Source organism: Colobus angolensis, unplaced genomic scaffold (assembly GCF_000951035.1).
Source record: "Colobus angolensis palliatus isolate OR3802 unplaced genomic scaffold, Cang.pa_1.0 Scaffold46, whole genome shotgun sequence".
In the NCBI taxonomy this organism is placed as follows: Eukaryota; Metazoa; Chordata; class Mammalia; order Primates; family Cercopithecidae; genus Colobus; species Colobus angolensis.
In genome coordinates this window covers 13,123,444-13,143,899 of record NW_012118043.1, presented here as the reverse complement: position 1 = coordinate 13,143,899, position 20,456 = coordinate 13,123,444, and the positions used below count along the sequence as shown (strand labels likewise).

The 20,456-nt window shown below is 45.4% G+C and overlaps 1 protein-coding gene across 1 annotated transcript in view; it reads left to right on the top strand.

Annotated features, from left to right (window-relative positions):
- LOC105523412 (inhibitor of carbonic anhydrase-like) overlaps positions 1–20,456 on the top strand; it is a 53,483-nt gene that overhangs the window by 17,365 nt on the left and 15,662 nt on the right. Inside the window, 7 exon segments of the mRNA XM_011958227.1 lie at positions 180–300; positions 752–930; positions 5,506–5,637; positions 5,916–6,006; positions 7,417–7,455; positions 11,211–11,366; positions 14,262–14,403. Coding sequence (XP_011813617.1) covers positions 180–300; positions 752–930; positions 5,506–5,637; positions 5,916–6,006; positions 7,417–7,455; positions 11,211–11,366; positions 14,262–14,403 — 860 coding nt within the window.

The window sequence follows — 20,456 nt, the reverse complement described above, 5'->3', positions numbered from 1 at the left end:
TTAACTAATTACATTTTCAAGGACCCTATTTCCAAATAAGATCACCTTCTGAGGTCATGTGGATTAGGACTTCAATATATGAATTTATTGAACCCACAACACTTTCCAATACATAGACAATGGAATCAAAGAGCCTGTTTTCCTCATAGGGTCTTTCTGGTTTGTCTTTGTACCTGCAGGTTACCCTGACTGGGCCCCTAGACCTACTTCCATCTCTCAACCCTCTCACCTTTCCCCAGCAGTCTCTGCATCAAAGGGAATGTGGCCCCTTTAGTGGGGGACCTAGGCTGTCCTGGCATGGTAATGCATCAGCCGCAGACTAGTTACCTTAAGTCCCTGAGTCTCAGTTTCCTCATCTGTAGAATAGGATAATCATATTACTGGCCTCTCCAAGTTGTTGTGAGGATTAAATGCAACAGAGCTTGGAGAGCCTTCGGCAAGTCTTTGATGAGCTATGAGTGCACAGTACACATTTGCTGTCACCATGCCTATTAGCAGAGCCACAGAGAAGTGGGGCAGTTGCCCTGGGCCAGGCACACCTCCCAGCCCTGTGTCTACCTGCAGTCAGATTGTGAACCAGCTGTTTCACTCCCGAGGCCTCTAGTCCTTACCTGTATAAAATGTTTTTGGAAAAAAATTGTCTCAGTCCTCTTCAGGCCACATATTTGATGATTCGTTGAGGGGCATGGGTCATCCTAACTACAGCTCATGGCTTTCCGGTGTTATGCTCACCTGGGCTTTCCCTCCCCAGACAATCTGGCAAACAAGGCCGACAGGGACCAGTATGCGCTGCTTTGCCTGAACAACACCCGGAAGCCGGTAGATGGATACAAGCACTGCCATTTGGTCTGGGTCCCTTCTCATGCTGTCATGGCCCAAAGAGTGGGTGGCAAGGAGGACTTGATCTGGGAGTTTCTCAACCAGGCCCAGGTATCTCCACCTGCCATCCTCCCCTCTGGCTTAGTGCTCCCTGCTTGGATTTGGAGGGAGGTTAACATCCTTGACTTCTTGTCACTCTGGAAGTCCTGGTGTGTTCAGGGTACAGTGGAAGCCATGCCACACGTGATCCTCTTCACTGACAAATCGCTCAGTCTGTATGTATTATAGACAGCAGAGGCATAAAACCTCGTCTGGAACCATCAACCTGGTGGACTAAAGACTCTCTGCAGAAGTTCTTCTTGTCCCATTTAATTATTTTTCCTTCTAAACGGGTCCTCAGGATGAGCTCACATGCCCCTCTTCCTCCACAAAGTGCTCTTCGTCATCCCATGGCATGTGATCCTGCCCTCCTGACACCTCTGCCAATGCTCTCTCCTTAGCGCTGGGGGATTCAGAGATAAACTAGGCAAAGACTTGTCTTGAGTCATTCACAGATGAGTGTGGGAGGCACACGAGTATGGATTCTTACCCGATGGAATCGCACTACCTCATGAATATGGATGGTGTCCTTTGTGGAGGACAAAGGGACTGATTTGCAGGGTGTATCTGGGAAAGTTCCTGGGCCCTGGGGAGTAACTGTGTGTACCCTAAGGAGGTGGGAGGTGGGGGTTGTCAGGGAGGGCAGCAGGTGACATTTCATGTAGAGTTGCTGCAAAAGCAAACACCAGCCAATCATTTGAAAGAGCGCGTGGGTAGGTGCTGCTGTGAGCTATGTCAGGAGCGGCTCTGGGCCAGTCAACCAGAGTCATAGGCAAAGAGCCCTTTGGTTTTTGGAGACCAGAAAGGAGGGAAGAGACCATTTGATGTCCCACAGCTGGTCCTTCAGTGGCAGGCTTGGTATGGGGAGAAGAGGAGCTCAGGAAGCCTGATCGCAGCCCACGGTGCTGGATCACCAGCCTCTTCAGGATGGAGACTACCACGGGCGCTTAGGGTGATCAGATGGCCTGAGGGTAAGGCAGCCTTCGCTGACTGTCCCATGGGAACACAGAGCCACAGCCCACAGTGGAGAGGGATGGATCTGGGGGGTGGCCTCTGGCAGTTTCCCTGAGGCCACACTCAGGCAGACAAGTTGGGATTTGAGGAGAGCTTTCCCTCACCATAAGCCAGGGATGCTGGGGACTTTGGCCACTGTCTTCACCCTCAGGCACTCATATCTTGCTTTCTGTTTCCCTTGTCTCCTTGTCTGTTTTGGGGTTTGTTTTACCTTTATCTCTATGTCATCTTCCCTCCTTCATCATCTCTTTTGTCCTTTGAACAAGAACATTTTGGAAAAGACAAGTCATTGGGATTTCAGCTCTTTGGCTCTCCTCTCGAGACAGACCCGCTGTTTACTGATGCTGCTCATGGGTTTTTAAGGGTCCCACTGAGAGGTGACAACGTGCTAGCAGCCACCACCTAACATGGATGCCAAGCTGTACCTGGGATATGAGTATTTTTCTGCGACTCAGGATCCAAAAAGAGGTATGTAAGGTCCCAGGAGGGACCTAGCCAGTTTGGGCAGCAGAGCGGGGTCGGGCCCTCATGGGAGGCTTTCCAGGTGCCTGCAAGCCTCACCTAAAGCCTGTTGGCCTGCAGAGCCCAAGGGAGCTACTAACTGCACTGGGTTAATGAGGGGGTTTTCCGTGATTAGAAAAGAGCTTTAACGGTCTTCATATTCTAGACAACTGGAAGTCATGATGGCCCTGCCTCCTTTTTATTAGCTGGGGTCATCCCACCCAGGATGGGTCTATTCGACATGGAGTATAAAAATAATCCATCCTAAACTGAAGTGGGAATGTGGCCACTACCACCATCCAGAGGTTTCTGGTCTGGTCATCCAATGGATCTCCATGGTTTATTTCTTCCTTCCTTCCTTCTTCTAGCTTTGCCCTCCATTTAGTCAACCAGTAAGTATTTGTATCTACAGAAGGGCAGCCATTGTGTTAGATGTGGGCATATAGTGGTGAGCAAAGATAATGGGTGAGGGGAGTGCAATTAGGCCCACCCGGAACAGAACTCGTGACTGCCATGTGGGGCATGCTTCCTGGATGGGGAGCCCAGTCTTGCAAGAGAAAACCCCAGAAGGCCCTGAGCTGGGCTGGTGCTCAGAGAGGCCTCCCTGGGGAGGTCATGCCTGAGGAGCTGAGGTTAGGAGCAGGAGGAAGCTCTGTCTTCACTGATTTTTCTGAGAACTGAGTTCCCCCATTTCTCCTGGAGGGTGACAGCAGGAATTAGCAGTGTCATGGGAATCAGACATGTCAGCTCTGCTGCTGCCAGTGAGGGCCTCATTGGACAGCCACTCTGCAGCACTAACCTCCCAGACCCACCTGGGGCTTCCTTTGGATCCCTCCACCTGGCCTAGATGCGGAGGACTGCCCGAGGGTGCAGTGGTGTGCAGTGGGCCACCATGAGAGGGCCCAGTGTGTTGAGTAGAGTGCTATGAGTGGTGGTGCCTTGGCGTGCACCATGGGGGAGACCCCAGAGGACTGCAACACTGCCATCACGGTTGGAGGGCCCTGCTCTTAAGGCTGCGTTCAGACACTCAGGCACACAGCACTTCTGCCAAATCTGGCATTGAAAATCTCCTTCCCAAATGCCTCTTCTTCAGTCTGCAGGATAAGGATGCCTGTTGTGTGCTGCCTCCCACCCACCCCACAGGCCCCTCCAACTCTGGGCAGGGCAGAAACTCAGAGCCAGCCCAAGAGCCGGACTCCTGTGGGGCTCAGCTCTGGAGTCCAGGAAGCTCAGGGGAGTGTCTTGCCTAGGAGCCCCAGGAAGTAGGGTGACATTCCGGGCTATGGTCAGGCTACTGTGAATTGTGAAAGCAGATCAACCTTTTCAATCCTTTAATTGTAACTTTATTTTTTCTGATTATAAAATATTACAATAAATAAATAAAAACAGGGCTGCAGTGAGCCATGGTCACACCATTGCACTCTAGCCTGGGTGACAGAGCAAGACCCTGTCTCTCAAAAAATCAATAAGTAAAAATAAAATCTTTGACAACTTCGTCACTCAGAGAAAGTTGAGTCACTCACATCACTCACATCATATGATGATGATCTCTGAGTGATGAAGTTGTGAATGATTTTATTTATTTTATCTATTATGATCTCTGAGCGATAAAATTGTGTTGTTATTAACTTTAGGAGCAGAACTGCTTTTGTGATTAGGAAAAAATAGATTTATAAATAAAAGAATGAAAATTTGACAAACTCAGAAGGCTATGTAACCGTTTCGTTTTGTTTTGTTTTACTTGAGAAGACCCTCAACTTGGTAAACTTTCCTAGGACCAATTCATAAGATTAAGATCTTGATGGTTATGTAGTCTCCTAAATGTGTCAGTTGTAAGGATTAAGTAACTCTGAATACTTGTAACACTACCTGGCACATAATAAGCAGTCAGTAAGTGTTAGCTGTTATTATTCAAAATCCTGAGGGCAGTTGATATATTTTCTTTCTTTTTTTTTTTTTTTTTTTATGGAGTCTCGTTCTGTCGCCTAGGCTGGAGTGCAGTGGCATGATCTCAGCTCTCTGCAAGCTCCCAGGTTCACGCCATTTTCCTGCCTCAGCCTCCCAAGTAGCTGAGACTACAGGCGCCTGCCACCATGCCCGGCTAATTTTTTTGTATTTTTAGTAGAGACAGGGTTTCACCACATTAGCCAGGATGGTCTCAATCTCCTGACCTCGTGATCCGCCCATCTTGGCCTCCCAAAGTGCTGGGATTACAGGTGTGAGCCACCGTGCCTGGCCGACAGTTGGTATATTTTCTTAAATAATGAAACACTCATTTAAATAATGGCTATGTAATATTCCACCAAGTATGTTGGCCTCCATTTAACCAATTTCTCAGAGTTTATGTTTGAGTTATTTCCAAATCCTTTGCTATTATAGACAATGTGGGATTGAAAAAATCTTTGTATCTATAAATGCCTATATTTCTGAGTACATCTTTAATATTAAGGATAACTAATTTTTCTGGAGTTAGTGTGTGCCAAGCACGTTTATAAGCTCTTAACCTGTATTACTCATTTAGTCTTCATGATAAACCTATGGTGTATAATTTTTACCCAACTTATGGATGAAAAAATGTATATAGCATAGTATTGAGGAATACGTGCTTTGGGATAGACAGAGCTTGGAGGCCATCGGCAATAGTGGTTACAAGGAATGAAATTGCCTAGGTTTAAGTCTTAGTGGCTGTTGATTGGACAAACTTAACCTCTCTGTTTTCATTTATAAAAGAGGGGAAATTCTAGTACCTACCTTATTGAAGTTTGTGAGGAATACATGAGGTAATCACTGTAAAGTGTTTAGAAATGAGCCTGGCATATAATAAGGCTTGGTAAGTCTTTGCTGCTGTAGTCACTGTTTTTAGATTTCTAGAAGAGTAGTGAAAAGGTCAAAAGCAAAGAGCATGTATGTGTATGTTTTTATCTTGGTGACCTTATCTGTAAGTATACATTTTTTGCTCTATTAGAAAAATTAATTGATTAAAATAGTAAGTGAATTATTAGTGTATTATCTAGAGAAATGAATTATTTATTGAACATCTTTGTTGTGCCAGGGCACTGAGTACGGTGCTAGTGGGATTATGGGAACAGATTTGAACGCCATTATCTGGAGGAAACATGTCCCATAGACACAGATGAAACGCATTCCCTGAGTCTGGCCGTGGTAATCATCGAGCTGAGTGACTATGGTCACAAAGAAGGAGTGGTGAGGTCATGTCCAGGACTCAGCGTGGGTCTCATCAGAGGACACAGAGATGTCCAGGAGGCATGACCTGGGCTGGAACTTGTTCCCAGGTCAACAGGCCAAGAGCATGTCCAGTTTTTTAAACCTTGTGTTTACATGACAGAAGCTTTGAGTGATCCACAGTTGGTTAATCACAAGGATGTTTACATGAAGCCAATGAAGTGGGAACCTCTGAGGGTCAGAGGCTCAGGAGACAGCTATTGTGCTATTGGTACTATTGATTTACTTCTTAACTTCAGAAAGGAGAAGGTGATGCCATGAGCTTGGATGCAGGATTCATCTACATAGCAGGCAAATATGGGCTGGTGCCTGTCCTGGCAGAGAACTACAGTAAGTGGAGGGAAGTGTCCTTCTGCATTTTTTCTGTCCACAGATCCCCTGGACTGTGGGCATAGAAAGATGAGGAAATAACTCAGTTGAGTGTTGAGATAATAACTATTGTTGAAGTGTACGGGGCTAGTAGAAAAAAAAATTCCCCTCTCCTGGAGCCAGAACCAATTAAGATATAGACAGAGGAATTAGGCAGAAAGAGGTCAAAATAACACCTTTATTTCTGAGACAGTGATACTGGAGTGTGTGATGTAGAGCTGGCATGGGGCTGCAAGTTACCCTTACCTTAACTTGCCTGCTAATTCAGGAAAACGGGTCTGATGGATTATGCCATGACAAAAGGCAAAGGGAAACACATTTTGTCATAGGTAAGAAGACCTAAACAACCCTCTCCCTATTGTCTTCAAGAAAGAAAGAAGGGGCTGAGCCACACGTGCTCATGATCCTTCACCCAGATGCACTGGGTGGTTGAGAAGGTAGGGCTGCAAGGTCATGTTCTTTAGCGAGGATCCATTCACATGGAAAAATGAAGCCGGCGTAAAAGAGGATTTCCCTGGTATCATTGATTACACCTCATCTGCTACATTATCTTTCAAAACAAAACAACTCTGTGAGGTAAATAGTGGTATCTCCATTTTATAGCTGTAAAAACTGAGGCTTAGAAAAGATAAGTGATGGGTCACGCGTGGTGGCTCACACCTGTAATCCCAGCACTTCAGGAGGCCGAGGTGGGTGGATCACATGAGGTCAGGAGTTCGAGACCAGCCTGGCCAACATGGCGAAGCCCTGTCTCTACTAAAAATACAAAAATTAGCCAGGCGCCTGTAATCCCAGCTACTCAGGAGGCTGAGGCAGGAGAATTGCTTGAAACTGGGAGATGGAGGTTGCAGTGAGCCAAGATCGTGCCATTGCACTCCAGCCTGGACAACAACAGCGAAACTCTATCTCAAAAAAAAAAAAAAAAAAAGGATGAGTGATGTTTCCATTGTAGAATAAAGACTGAATCCAGATCTTTCTGACTCCATGGACTGGGTTCTTTCCCTCCCGTATAGCAAGAATAATGATTGCCTACTACAGTCTAAGACTCTGAAGGGAAGAAAGACATCAGGATGACTTATTACACAGCGAATGCAAAGGGATATGGCCTCTCCCTGTCACCTTCAGTGAGCACCTCCACTTTCTTTCCCTGCATCTGCCAGAGTACCGGGGAGATTTTGGGATGTAACCTATGTTTAAATAGGAAAGAGCAGAAGAGGGTAAAATGGGCTTGCAGAAACTTAACCCACTGATACCCAATGATACCTTGCTCATTTTATTATTGACTATTGAGATTGAGAAGCTCCTGACTTTGGATGGAGTATGTGAGGGTTTAATGTCACGTACCTCGATTGTTTTTCTTTTTCTTTTCAGAGCAGTTTAGGTCTAAGTGTGTGAATTTCCCCATGGAAGGTGAGTTAGCATCAGTAACACTGGCTCAAAGGTAAAGGCCCATTGTTGGGGAGAGGAAAGCTTGAAGACAAATAAAAATGGCTGGAGGTGGAAAAAAATTCACAGTTAATCGTTAAGATGCAAACCTATCCTGGGGCTGTAATAATACTATTTGCAGGGTACTTTATAGTTGGCAAAGGACTCCTTGTTTGCACTACTCCCGTTCCCTCTTCTCAGCAACCCTGGAGTATGTGGGCATTGTTGTCCCATGTTATGGAGCTGGAGTCTGGGGCTCAGGGACTGTGCAACATGCCCAGGGCCACACAGCCAGGAGGCGGCTGCACCTGGGTCTGAGAAGAGGCGGAATGACTGGAAACCCCGGCCCTTCGCCCTGACACCACACTGCACCTGAGCACATGCCGCCTGCCCATCTCTGTGTGAAGGTCCACACCAGGGCCCATTCCTGGCATTTCTGGGCTAAGTAGAGACCTCATGAGAGAAGGAGATTCACAGATGCTGCTGATGAAGATGAGGAGGAAAATAAAATCCACCTTTCAGCTTTTAGCCAGCTGGAGCTTGATCGCAGGGGAGTTGATCAGTCTTTAGAGTAGAAGACCACCACTAGGGGGCAAGTTCCTCCGTTTCGTGTCTCCAGATAAGCAGAGAGGGTCTGTCTCTAGTATATACTCCTGGAAAGTGGATAGAGCGGTGGTTCTCAGATGTGGACTCTGGACCAGTAGCATCAGCATCAACTGGGAGTTTGGGAAGGAAAATTCTGGGGCTCCATTCTAGGCCTGAGTCAGAAGCTCTGAGGCCGGGGCTAGCAACCTATGTTTTAACAAATTTAATGCACATTATATGGTTTGAAAACTGCTGTGATAGAGAATCCTGAGGTGAAAGCCAAGTGCATACTTGGGTTTAGAGTTTCTTCTGAGACAGGAGAGCTGGGGAAGGTGAGGAGTTTGGAGCATCACAGCACAAGGAGCTGTGGTCTCTGTCCCCTGCTGAGCACTGGGTAATAGACCCTGCATGGCCCACTCTGCACAAAGGCCACTGGAGTGCAAAGTTGAGGCATCACTCCCTGCTCACCTGCAGCAGCTCCCCTTCCTGTGTGGCAGGACCCCAGCCCGGGGATATGCTGTACCTCATCCCTCTCTGCTGTCATGGCTAAGAAGTCTTCTCTAAATTGTGTCTTCATACCTAATCCTAAAGTCCAGCAAACAACCTTCTATCTGCTATGTATTCTATTCTGATCATTTATCATCAGAAACAACCCTAACTGCTTCAAAAGTGGTTGACATTTTTGGAAACTGCAATGATACACAAATGTAGATCAACAAGCATGCTTAAAGGATGGTTTAGACACTGGCAGAGTGGCTGACTGTGACGGAGAAGGTGCCATCTGAGTAGAGAGGGGGAGAGTTAACCTCAGAGTCATACACACACGCATGGAAAGATGGATGACAATAACGAATCCCATAGGTACAGAAATAGTGGCATTGAAGGAAGGCACTATGACAGAATTTGGCTACCAGACTGGTGTCATGGACCGCAGTGTGGTAGGCAAGGGCTTGCCATGGCCTCAGGAGAACCTGCTTCACTGGGAGGGGCCTCCAGTCCTGCTTCTGCACTAGCAGCACTGCTGGAAAGCCACCTCCCTAACCTGCCCTTCCCGTTCCTGATGTGTCTATGCTCATATCTGCACCCCTGACCCCCGTCAGTCACTCCAGGAGGGGTTCCACTGCCACCATTTAACTGAAGAAAAATTTAGGCTCCTAGATGGCAAGGACATGTCTGAGGTCACTTAGGAAGGACAAGACAGACCTTCCACCTGCCATGTTGACACCCAACTTCTCCAAGTTTGAATTTGTAGAGAACTGATTTACAGCACGGAGAAAGGGTGTGTACCTGTGGGAAGCGGGGAGTGGTGAGCCACATTATCTTCTAATTCTAAGAATTTATGATTCAAATCAAGCACAATTCAGTTATATAATATTGGGACTGGAGTAAATAAAATATTCATGGTATTCTCATTAGAATCAGGAGCAAGGCAAGAATGCCCACTCCCACCAAAGATATTGAGCGTTAGATTGGAAGCAAATGCAGTAAGATAAGGAAAAGAGTTGGGTTTTTTAAATATTGGGAAAGAGAAGAGAGATTAAATTGTCATTATTAGAAAAGATTATTGTAAACCTAGAAAATCAGAGACTTAACATTAAAAAATAACTCATTAAAGCTTTCTTTTAAACTTATTTTCAACAGAAAATCTTGACTAAGTGCATACTCATAATTCCAAAAATTCATTAAAGCTTTCTTTTAAACTTATTTTCAACAGAAAATCTTGACTAAGTGCATACTCATAATTCCAAAAATTTATAGAAATAAATGGTTTTTAATAGGGGAAAATGGGCCACAATAAAAATACCTCCCAGTATAGATAAAATACATCCATATATAATAAGATATAAGTTAGATGCAGCCAAATTACAGAATGATGTAGCCATATCTAGCACTACTGAATCAAACAAGTGTCCACAATATATTATTGAGGAGGAATAAAGCAACTCACAGAAAATAATGCAGCAAGACTCTGTCTCAAAAAAAGGAGAAAATAATACATAGCAAGATTCTATTGAAAAAGTACAGTGTATGTAAATATATGTGCGTGCATTTATGTAGACATAGCTAGGGAGCAGTAGTGTTAGTCTGTTTGACTCAGTACCTAATAATGATAGCTATTGGGAAGATTCTCTACTAGAGTAACATGAGGGGTTCAAGATATTCCCTCTCCCCAGGGAGAGTGACAGGCAGGGACTAGCAGCAGTAGCTCTAAAATGTATTTTCAGAGTGCCCTGGAGGTATGAGAATAGTATCTTGGCACCCCTTCCACTAATATATATATATGTAAATATGTGTGCAAACATATATATAAAATCTATAATGTATATATTTATCAATATGTATACTTATATGTATATATGTATAAATACATAGTATATAAGTAAACCCTATATATATATATTTAAATGTATAGGTTTTTTTTTTCCTGAAAAGAGCAACTTGCTGCCAGCGAAGTCTTCTCTGAGATGGTCTTGCTGTCTGCTTGAAAGGACAGACAGAGTACACCACTGAGGGGTCAGTAAAGAAATGAAGCACTGTTTTAAGCAGGAAGGGATTTAATACAGCAAATTAAATGTTAACAGAAAGTGGACACTAGGTTCCTGGAATGACTGGCACCCATAGTGAAACAGAGCTGACTCCCTAGGAGACCTACTACCCGCAAGACCTCTACTAGTACAGTGATTTCAAGACACGTCCTGTAGCTGTGACCAAGGAATAGGAAGCCAGAATTGATAGTGGCTGTTGCTGCTGCATTTGCTATAATAGCTTCTAATCCTCTAAGATGGAGAAGGGATACTAGAGATCTGGATAGAAAAGCCTAACATCTCCAGGACTTCATTTCCTAGCAGAAAAGAGGTGAGGGGGAAGGCAAAGACCTCTGTGACTTCCACCTTCCAAATTTCACACATCCTAATTTACACTAAGAACACAGCTGCAAGGAAACATGGGAAGCGTAGTTTCCACATTTCCAGCCAGAAGTGGGATGGGATGGAAATGGAGAATACCAGCTCCACCACAGCCACCAGATAGAGATGGCATTTAATGGCCTGGTGCAGGAGGGCTGGCCAGATCTCACTAGATTGTCCATTCTTCCTCCTCCTTCGCCTTCTCTCCCTGAAAGAGAAGAAATTGCATCTTGGTATTTCAATTTCTAGGCTATTATGTCATGGCTGTGGTTAAGAAATCAGATGCTGATGTCACCTGGAACTGTCTTCGAGGCAGGAAGTCCTGCCACACTGTAGTTGGCACTTCTGCAAGCTGGAACATCCCCATGGGCTTAATATACAATCAAACCGGATCCTGTAAATGTGGTGAGTATGTTCTGGCAGGTGTTGTGGGAGTTCATTCCCTGTGCCTGTGCCTGGGTAAAGGAGAAATTCAGTTTGGTGAATGGCAGAAAATGCCATAAATGGGTGGTGGGCTTAAGAGCTTGACAGAAATTGTGGGTGAGCCTCACATCTCCTTGAGCAGGTCCTCCTCCTTCTCATCCTTTTGCTTCTGAGGGGAATACCTTGGCCTAAAGGGCAGATCTCAGGGAAATAGCTCTATTCTTGATGTCTCACAAATGGCTCAGGGAACAAGCCTGGGTTTGCAAAGCAAGACTGGGCTGGATGCGTTGGTGCGCACGAGTGTGTTGTTTTCACATATAAACTGAAATGGCTGCCTTCTTAATTGGAAACCTTCCAGCAGTAAGTCCTGGAGTGCTGTTTATCATGTTCATCCTCATCTCTCTTAGATAAATTCGTCATTTAAGCTACACTACGCCACTACCTAAGAGGCTTCTGCTCCTCTGCTTTCTCCAACTCTCTGAAAATCCCAGCCCTAACTGAATCCTATTACCTGCTCTCTTTTGTAACTGAGCAGCTAAACACGGCTGGAGAGCGTCACAGGGCAGCAGAGCAGTTCGTGTCACCGGAATGCTTCAGGCACTGTTGTTGGTGTGCCCCCAACATTTACAAGCGCCCCCACCACTTCTCTGCTCTACATGCCACATTCCCGGTGATTCTCCTAATGTCCTACTTGTCCACACACCTCAAACAAACACCATCTACCACCATTCTCAGCAGACCATTTCACCTGCAGGAGACAATGAAACCGTCAGAGAGGTTTCCCTTAACATTCCCCTGCCAAGACTGTGGGCCTCCTGGGGGCTGCACCTCCCCACCTCCTCCCTCCCCAGCCAATCCCTCTACCTGTGCTTGGGTGTGGGTCACTCCCACGTTGCCTTCCACGGTCTCAACCCTCAGTTATTACTTCTCCTTCTGGTGTGTCCAACAATTTCTCTCAACATGTAAACACACCCAATGTTTTCCATCTTTAAAAGTCCCCCCACCCTCAACCCACCCTACATTCTCCTGCAGCTCCTGCCTTCCTTCCCTCCTCCTCTTTAAGGCCAGAGTGATCAAAGTGTTATTGGAACCACTCCCCTTCCACTCACTCCTCAGCTCCCTGCCACCTGGCTCCTCTGTATCACTCCACAGGAAGGATTCTGGTCAAGCCACCAGTGGCCTCCATACTGTTTGTTGGAAGGATGTGCTTCCGCTACTTCTCTCATGACCTCTCAGCAGCGTTTCCTCATATTGCCCTAGAATTATATCTCCTGGCTTTTATGGAAACACACTGGCGTGGTTTTTCTCCTGCTTTCGCAAGGTCCCCACTTCCCAATCTAGTTAAGAAACGTTTGAGTTGCTAAATGAAACTGTTTTTGCCAATCTCAAGGGAATCCCCAAGCACTCACATCCATGCCCACAGCCTCAATGGCCATCCAAAGGGTGTTTGTACGCATACAAAGCTAGGCACATGATAAGCACTAGGTAAATGCTTTTTATCTATCTTTGTGTTGATAATTGTCAAGTTCTTATCCTCAGCACAAATCTCTCCTTAGCTTCCAGACATGTGTGTATTGAACTGCCTATTTGACATGTCTAGATGGATATCTCAAGAGCACACTAAACTCATCCTCTTCAAAACCGAATGCACCATCCCTGCCGAGCCTGCTCCTTTTCCAGAACTACCTGGAGTGGTGGAGGACCCTACAGTCCATCCCCTTGTGCCCGTGGGAAGCCTGACTGTCATCCTTCACACAGCCATCCATCTCCAGGGGTGCCGATTTCTCCTCCTTCCACTCATCTCCCTCCCCTTTGTGCTCCTCTAGCCCCAGCTGCCCTCATTTCCCCTGAACTTCTCCAGGAGCCTGCCACCTGAACTCCACATCCGCTCTGGTTTCCATCCACCCTGTTGCCAGGTCAATCTTTGCAAAGTGCAGATATGACCATATCCTGCTTACTGCCCCTGGCCCAGCATTGTCTAAAACCCTTCAGAGACTTCTCATCTCTCTAAGGATAAAGAACAAAACCTATCACAGTAAAAGGTCCCATGTGGTCTGGACCTGTCCCCCACTGCACTCACCACCATTCTTTTGATGGTTTAGTCCTGATGGCCTCCATGAGGCTCTCTGGGACATGCCCCCACCCACCCCAACACAGGCCAGTGCAGATGCTGGTTCTCCTGTCTGGAGGGCTCTTCCCTTCTTCCGTTCACTTAGGTGACTCCTACTCACTCTTCATGTCTTGGCTTAAAGCTTCTCCCTGACCCCTAGGGCTGCAAGGGGCTCTTTTATTGTAGCTTCATGGAACCCTATAATTTTTTTCCCAGAGCAAAGAAGGAAACGAATTTACTCGTGTGGTGACTTAGGTCCTGACTGTCGCCACACAGGCCGCAAGTTCTCAAGAGGGCAGGGCCCATGTCTGATTTCTTTATGGTGGTGCCCTGGAGCCCAGCACAGGGCTTGGCAGCTGTGCCTCTCTAGACTCTTCCTGGACTTGAAGCTGTGATGGCACACCTTGTAAAAAAGGGCAAGGGCAGCAGAGCCCAGAAAACATGTGCTCCGGGTTCCACCTGCCAAGACTTCTCTTTTGTCCCTCACTGTTAAACTCCATGTCCATCTTTCGACGCCACTGCCCTGTGCTGCAATGGAGTAGACCTCTGTGAGCTCACAGATCCTCGGTCCAACTTGAGTCAATTCCCCTTTACTTAGCTCTGGCCGGGACCTTTTTTTTTTAATTCCATAAAGTCTTGCTTTTAATAACATGTTACAAATAACTGAATGTGTCTTTATTAGGCAATTTTGGGGACAGAATCTGAGGCTTTCTTGCTAACACAGGCAGGGAAGGCTGATTCTGACCTCTGGTTGTCCTTTCTCGCAGATGAGTTCTTCAGTCGCAGTTGCGCCCCTGGGTCTAACCCGGATTCCCCTCTCTGTGCTCTGTGTGGTGGCAGGTGCAATCCTGCCCACATGTGGGCTCACAACAGCCAGGAGAGATACTACGGCTCCAATGGGGCTTTCAGGCAAGTAGTATCTGTGCACCACTTTTCTCTTTGCACCAACCCAGTACATTTCTTGTCCTTTCACTTTTTCCATCATCCCAGCATCTGGCTGCTGCATTTGGAAGGAGCCAGAATCTAGGAAACAGAACTACTGCAAATTTTGAATGGCTCCAACGACTCAAGTTCAGCTCTTCTCTAGGGCACTCTCCTGCAGACTCAGATGATTTAGGGCCCCTTGGGGCACCTGGGGAGAAGCAAGAATGACGGCAGCAGAGTCACAACTCTAGTTCTACTTTTGCCACTTTCTTCTGTGTGATTATGGACAAGTCAAGAATCCACCAGAGCCTTAGTTTAAAATCACAGGAGGGACACCAGACACTTCACTTCTTACACTTGGTTGGTGAGTATATTTTAAAAATAGATGCTCCTGGTCTCCTCTATCCATTCAAGAAATATTTATTGAGCACCTAATAGATATTGTTCTAACTGTTACAGCAGTCAAGCTGTTACCAACCGTGGGTTCCCTCTCAATGCAATAGAAATTGTCATAAGGCCAAGAGAGTTTTCCCAGACAAGGCTTTGTTAGCGCTTATGCCCAGGAATATGGGAGGCAACACAAGAGAGAGAGAATTTTCTGGCTGACTCCCCAGAGGGTGTTGAAAAGGAAGTTGTAAAGGGGCCATGGTGAGAAAGGAGTGATGTCTAGGAATGTAGAGGCAGGGAACTTTTAGCACCTCCACAGTTTGATGACATGCTTCTTCATGCTCGCATGTCTTATAAGCATGTTACATCTCCACTCCCGGGTGTGATTTTTAGTATTATAATGAAGCTAAGGTTAAGGATCAGTCATTCTCCTGGCCTTGCGTGCATGCGGGAAATAGTAAGATTTATGGTGGGAGCTGCTGCTTTTAGCTTCCTCAGGGTCCGACAGTCAGCAGGTATGGCTCCTTGAGCAAGGTTTAAGTTGCAAGGTCTGGAGGGTCTGTTTGGGGTCCCTGCCACCCATGGGGCCTCCCCTCTATCAGCTTGCAGTGAGGTCCTTGGTGGGGCATGGGGGGCACCAAGTCCTGTCTCTCCTCTGCCTCAAAGCCACACATAATACCTGTCCCTCCCCTGCTCCCAGTCTTCTGGGGAAAGTAGGACAACAGCACACAAATAAAGGGCAGGATATACTTTCCAACTGTAAGTGCTACTGAGGAACCAAGGGAGGTGATGCAGCAGCAACCAGTTTTAGAAATTTTAGAAAAGGTGGTCAGGGCAGGCCTCAGCAGGCAGAGGGGTCGTGTGAGCTGAGAATAATGTGGGAATCAGGCCTGAGAAAACCTGGAGGAAGAGCAACCTAGGATGAAGGAACAGCAAGCACAAAGGTATGGGGGCAGGGCAAGTCATGCTGTGTGGAGGCCAGAGAAGAAGGTCTGTGGATGAGGGTGCAGAAAGAGAGGCACTGGCTGTCTCAGAGCCCTGTTGGTCTGGCTAAGGACATAGATTTAACTCTAGGTATTGTGGGAAGTGCTGGACCTGTGAGGAAGCAGGGCAGTGCTATATGAATGAGTTATGTGAACAATGTATGAGACTCTAGAAAGTTCTCTTTTATTCATAGACACCAGGGTGTTCCACTACCAGACTACTTTGTCCTGCCCTTTCTGAAGTTTTCTCTCTTTCTCTTTTCATAAGCCATGCATAAATTACATGTTTTCACAGATCTACAACAACATAACTATTATTACATTAAACCGGGATGAAATATATATATACGTATATATATATTTATACACATAAAAAGCAGTGTTAGCTTCAAAACTTTCATTCTCCCCATCTCCTACCTGTCTTTTCACTTCCTTGAGTTTTTTTTTTTTTTTTTTTTGAGATGGAGTCTTGCTCTGTCACCTAGGCTGGAGGAGTGTGGTGGTGTGATCTTGGCTCACTGAAACCTCCACCTCCCAGGTTGAAGCAGTTTTCCTGCCTCAGCCTCCCGAGTAGCTGGGATTATAGGTGCCCACCACCATGCCCAGCTAATTTTTGTATTTTTAGTAGAGACGAATTTTTACCATGTTGGCCAGGCTGGTCTCAAACTTCTGACCTCAGGTGATCCACCCGCCTTGGCCTCCCAAAGTGCTGGGATTACAGGTGTGAGCCACCACACCTGGCCCTTTAAGTTTCTTGATTCCTCTAGCCATTCACTCCTGCTGACCTGTGATCGATCGATCCTGCACCTTTCCCCATGGCCTTTTAGTCCATCCTTTCCCAGCATACATTTCACAATCAACCGTGCCTGCACTTCCAGGCTGGCTGGCTTCCATTTAAGTGATGAGGACCCTGTTAAATGAGCCGTGTATCTCTACTCCCCCCACTACCCCATTTCTCCTAGAAGACAATTCCATACTTTCTCCTCTCCTTAGGTCTCCAACACTTCTTCCCCCACCTTTCATACCTTTGTTTCCTATTTCTCCTAAGAAAAGAAATCGAAAGATAAATTCTACAACACCCCACTGCCATATCCACCCACATGCCAGTATCTGTGGCCCTAGATACTGCCTTCCCTCCTCTTACTGGGGTGACCTGGCTTTCTCCTTGCTAAGTCCTGTCCTGCACCTGTTCAGGATTGTTGCCCTAGCAGTTCTCCCTTTTTCTGCAGCAGCATCAAATCTTCTTCTCTACTAGATCATTTCCATCAGCATACAAAACATGTTGCTATGTTTTTTTTTTTCCATCTTACACACAAATAACTAAGTAAAACCTCTCCACCTCACTTTCCTCTCCCATTTCTCGCCTTCTTTTTACAATAAAATTCCTTGAAAGTGTCAAATTTCTTTGCTAACTCAAATTTCTCTCCCTTAAATCTCCCTGGGACCCAGTTTAAGAATCTGTTCAGGCCCCAAACCCCCAACATGGAGTTGGTTTTATTACTGTTTTTCAGTGATCTACGGAAAATATACCTCTTTATTGTCAGAGTATGGGCAGACTACTCCCACCACTCCAACCCCCTTGGTACACCACTGACCGCTGTGGAGATGAAACTACACCAGTGACCTCTGTTGCTAAATCAAAAGGCCAGTTCTTCGTCCTTGTGTTGTTGCAGGATTTTTAAGGAATCAGCTTACACACTCCTTAATTTCTTTTAATTCCTATTCCAGCATTAATTGATCTACCAGTGTCACTGGCAGCACCCATCACTTCCTCCTCTTGGATTTCTTCCTTGGCTTCCGGAATACTACACTCTCTTGGATTCTCCCCTCCCCCTCCTGACACTGCACCTCAGTCTCTTTTGCTGGTTGTGCCCACTTCCCCAGCCTCTACATGCTGGCATGACTCAGGGCTCTGTACTTGGAATTCTTCTCTCTGTCTGCCCATCCTCTTGGTGGTTTTATCTCTGTATGCTGACGATTCCCAAATTTGCATTCTAGCTCTGACTTTTTCCTGAAACCCCAGACTTGTAGATCCAGCTGCCTACTGGCTATCTCCACTTGGATTTCTAATCACCAACTCAAACTTAAATGTCCAAAACTGAGCTCCTGAAACTCCATACATTCCCACCCAAATGCTACATCCTGCAGTCCACCTCATCTCAGTTAAGGGTAACTCTATTTTTCATTTTGGAAAAAATGTCAATACCTTGCTACTTTCTGTGCCTGCTCTTGTTCTCTCACACCCCATATCTCGTCCATCACCAAATTATATTGGCTGTACCTTCTCAAGCTATCTAGAATCGATCTCTCTGCCCATCTCCACTGATACCATTCTGATCTAAACCACCATCCTCTCTCCCCAGATTTTTATCATAGCCCCTTAACAGGTCTCCATGCATCTGTCTTGTCCCACTCTCCTCCACAACACATGAGCCAAAGTGATTCTGCTACACTTAAAGCATTATATTAATACTTCTTTGCTCAAAGCCCACCAGTGATTTCCCGTATCACTCAGAGTGAAAGTCAAGGTGCTCTTTGATCTATAAGGTTCTTCATAATCTAGAAGCCTTCACAACCTCATCTCCTACTTCTACTTCTTTCCCCATGAACTCTCTGTTCCAGTCAGCTTGGCATCTCAGCTGTTCCTCGAAGACCTCAGGCACACTCCTGCCCCGGGGCCTTTGCACTTGCTTCTACCCCCATCTGGAGTGCTTGTCTTCCTCAGATCATCATGGCTAGTTTCCTCATTTTATTTAGGATTTCTCAGGGCAGCCTTTCCTGGCCACTCTGTAATTTTAAACCTATAAAAACACATGCGTGCACATACCATTGCCAATACTTCATATCCCCCTTTCTTGCTTTATGTTTTCTTTAGCACTTATTACTCTCTAGCTTACTACATATTTTATCTACTTACCTTGCTTTATGTCTCTTTTATTCTGTAAAATGAACAAGGACCCCGTTGGCTGTAAGTGAGAAAACCTCATGTGAAGCAGTTTACACCAAGGGCACTGTCTTGACAGGTGCTCTGGGTGCTCCCTCCTTGAAAGAGCTGATACCTGAGCCTAGGAGGCCAACGAAAATGCTTTAAGGGTAGGGTTGCCACCTACAATTCAGGATGTCCAGGTAAATTAGAATTCCAAATAGGCAACACATGATTTTTTAGTATAAGGGGATACACCCTGCTTCTCCCGTCTGCTTGTCTTTCTCTGCACATCTGCCTCATTTTTCTTCTTCCCTGTAGGGTGGGTTTTGGTTTCTCAGGCTACCTGGAGGGAAATGTTTGCAACCAGCAGTCCCAATGTTGTTACAGCTCATCAGTTATAAAGGAGCAGTCAAAGACCACAGTGTATTCGTCCCAGTGCTCAGGAAGGGGGATTGTCACCCCAGTCTGGGCGAAACCTTCCTGTTCACACAACTCATGCAATGAAGTCACATTGTAGGGTGACAGCTGCCTCCACTGTGACCAAATGGATTGAAGTGGCCGGGGTGGGGGGAGTTGGTTCTCAAAAAAGTATCAGTGCTTGAGGGACCAAACAAGAACTGAATACACAAAGGGAAATTTTTTTCCTAGATACAAAAATCACATTATAATGATGTAATAATGGTTTAAGGATGGTTTAAGTACAAGAATGACAAATAAGTGGAAAAGAATTGAGGTCCAAGAGAGATTCATGGATATATTGCCATTTGGTCTGTAACAAAGGTGACATTTCGAATCACTGGGGAAAGAATGAACTTGAGAAGTCCAATAAAATATGTACCAAGACTGGCCCCTGTGCTCCCTCATGGGAGCACATTTAATCATGAGTGAGTCCTGGACGCTGGACAGGCAAGGGTCCAGGAGAGTGGTGGGAAGGGAGAGTGGTGGGAAGGGGTGCTGATGGTGAGTGAGGATGATTTCTTTTAGGTATTTGTATGAGTGGGGAAGAGAAGCCCATTGCTGGAGAATAGGGTGGGATAAATGCAGGATTTATTGTTTTTGTAAAACGAAAAGACATATAAATGTGACGAAATGTGTGTTTAGCTAAAGGTTTCTCAATTTTGTTTACCTTTTCAAAAAACCAAATCTTTGTTTTGTTAATTTTTTTGAATTGTTTCTTTAATCTCAATTTCATTTATTTCTGCTCAGAGTTTTATTATTTTCTTCCTTCTACCAATTTCAGATTTAGTTTGTTCTTGTTTTTCTAGTTCCTTGAGGTGCACAGTTAGGTTGTTTATTAGAAATCTTTCTTCTTTCTTGATGTAGAAGTTTATTGCTAAAAGTTTCCCTCTTAGAACTGCTTTTGCTGTGTCTCATAGGTTTTAGTATGATGTGCTTCCATTCTCATTTGTCTTAAGGAATTTAAAAATTTTTCTTTTTAACTTCTTCATTGACTCACCAGTTGTTTAGAAGCATGTTGTTTAATGCATATGTAAAGATTCTGAAGTTTTTCTTACTGTTGATTTTTAGTCGTATACCGTTGTGGTTAGAAAAAATACTTTGTATGATGTCTATCTTCTTAAATTTGTTAAACTTGTTTTGTGGCTTAATGTGATATATCCTGGAGAATGTCCCATGGGAAGTTGAGAAGAATGCATACTCTGCACTGTTGGATGGAATGTTCTGTAAATATCTTTTAGGCCCATTTGATTTATGATACAATTAAAGTCTTTTTTTTTTTTTTT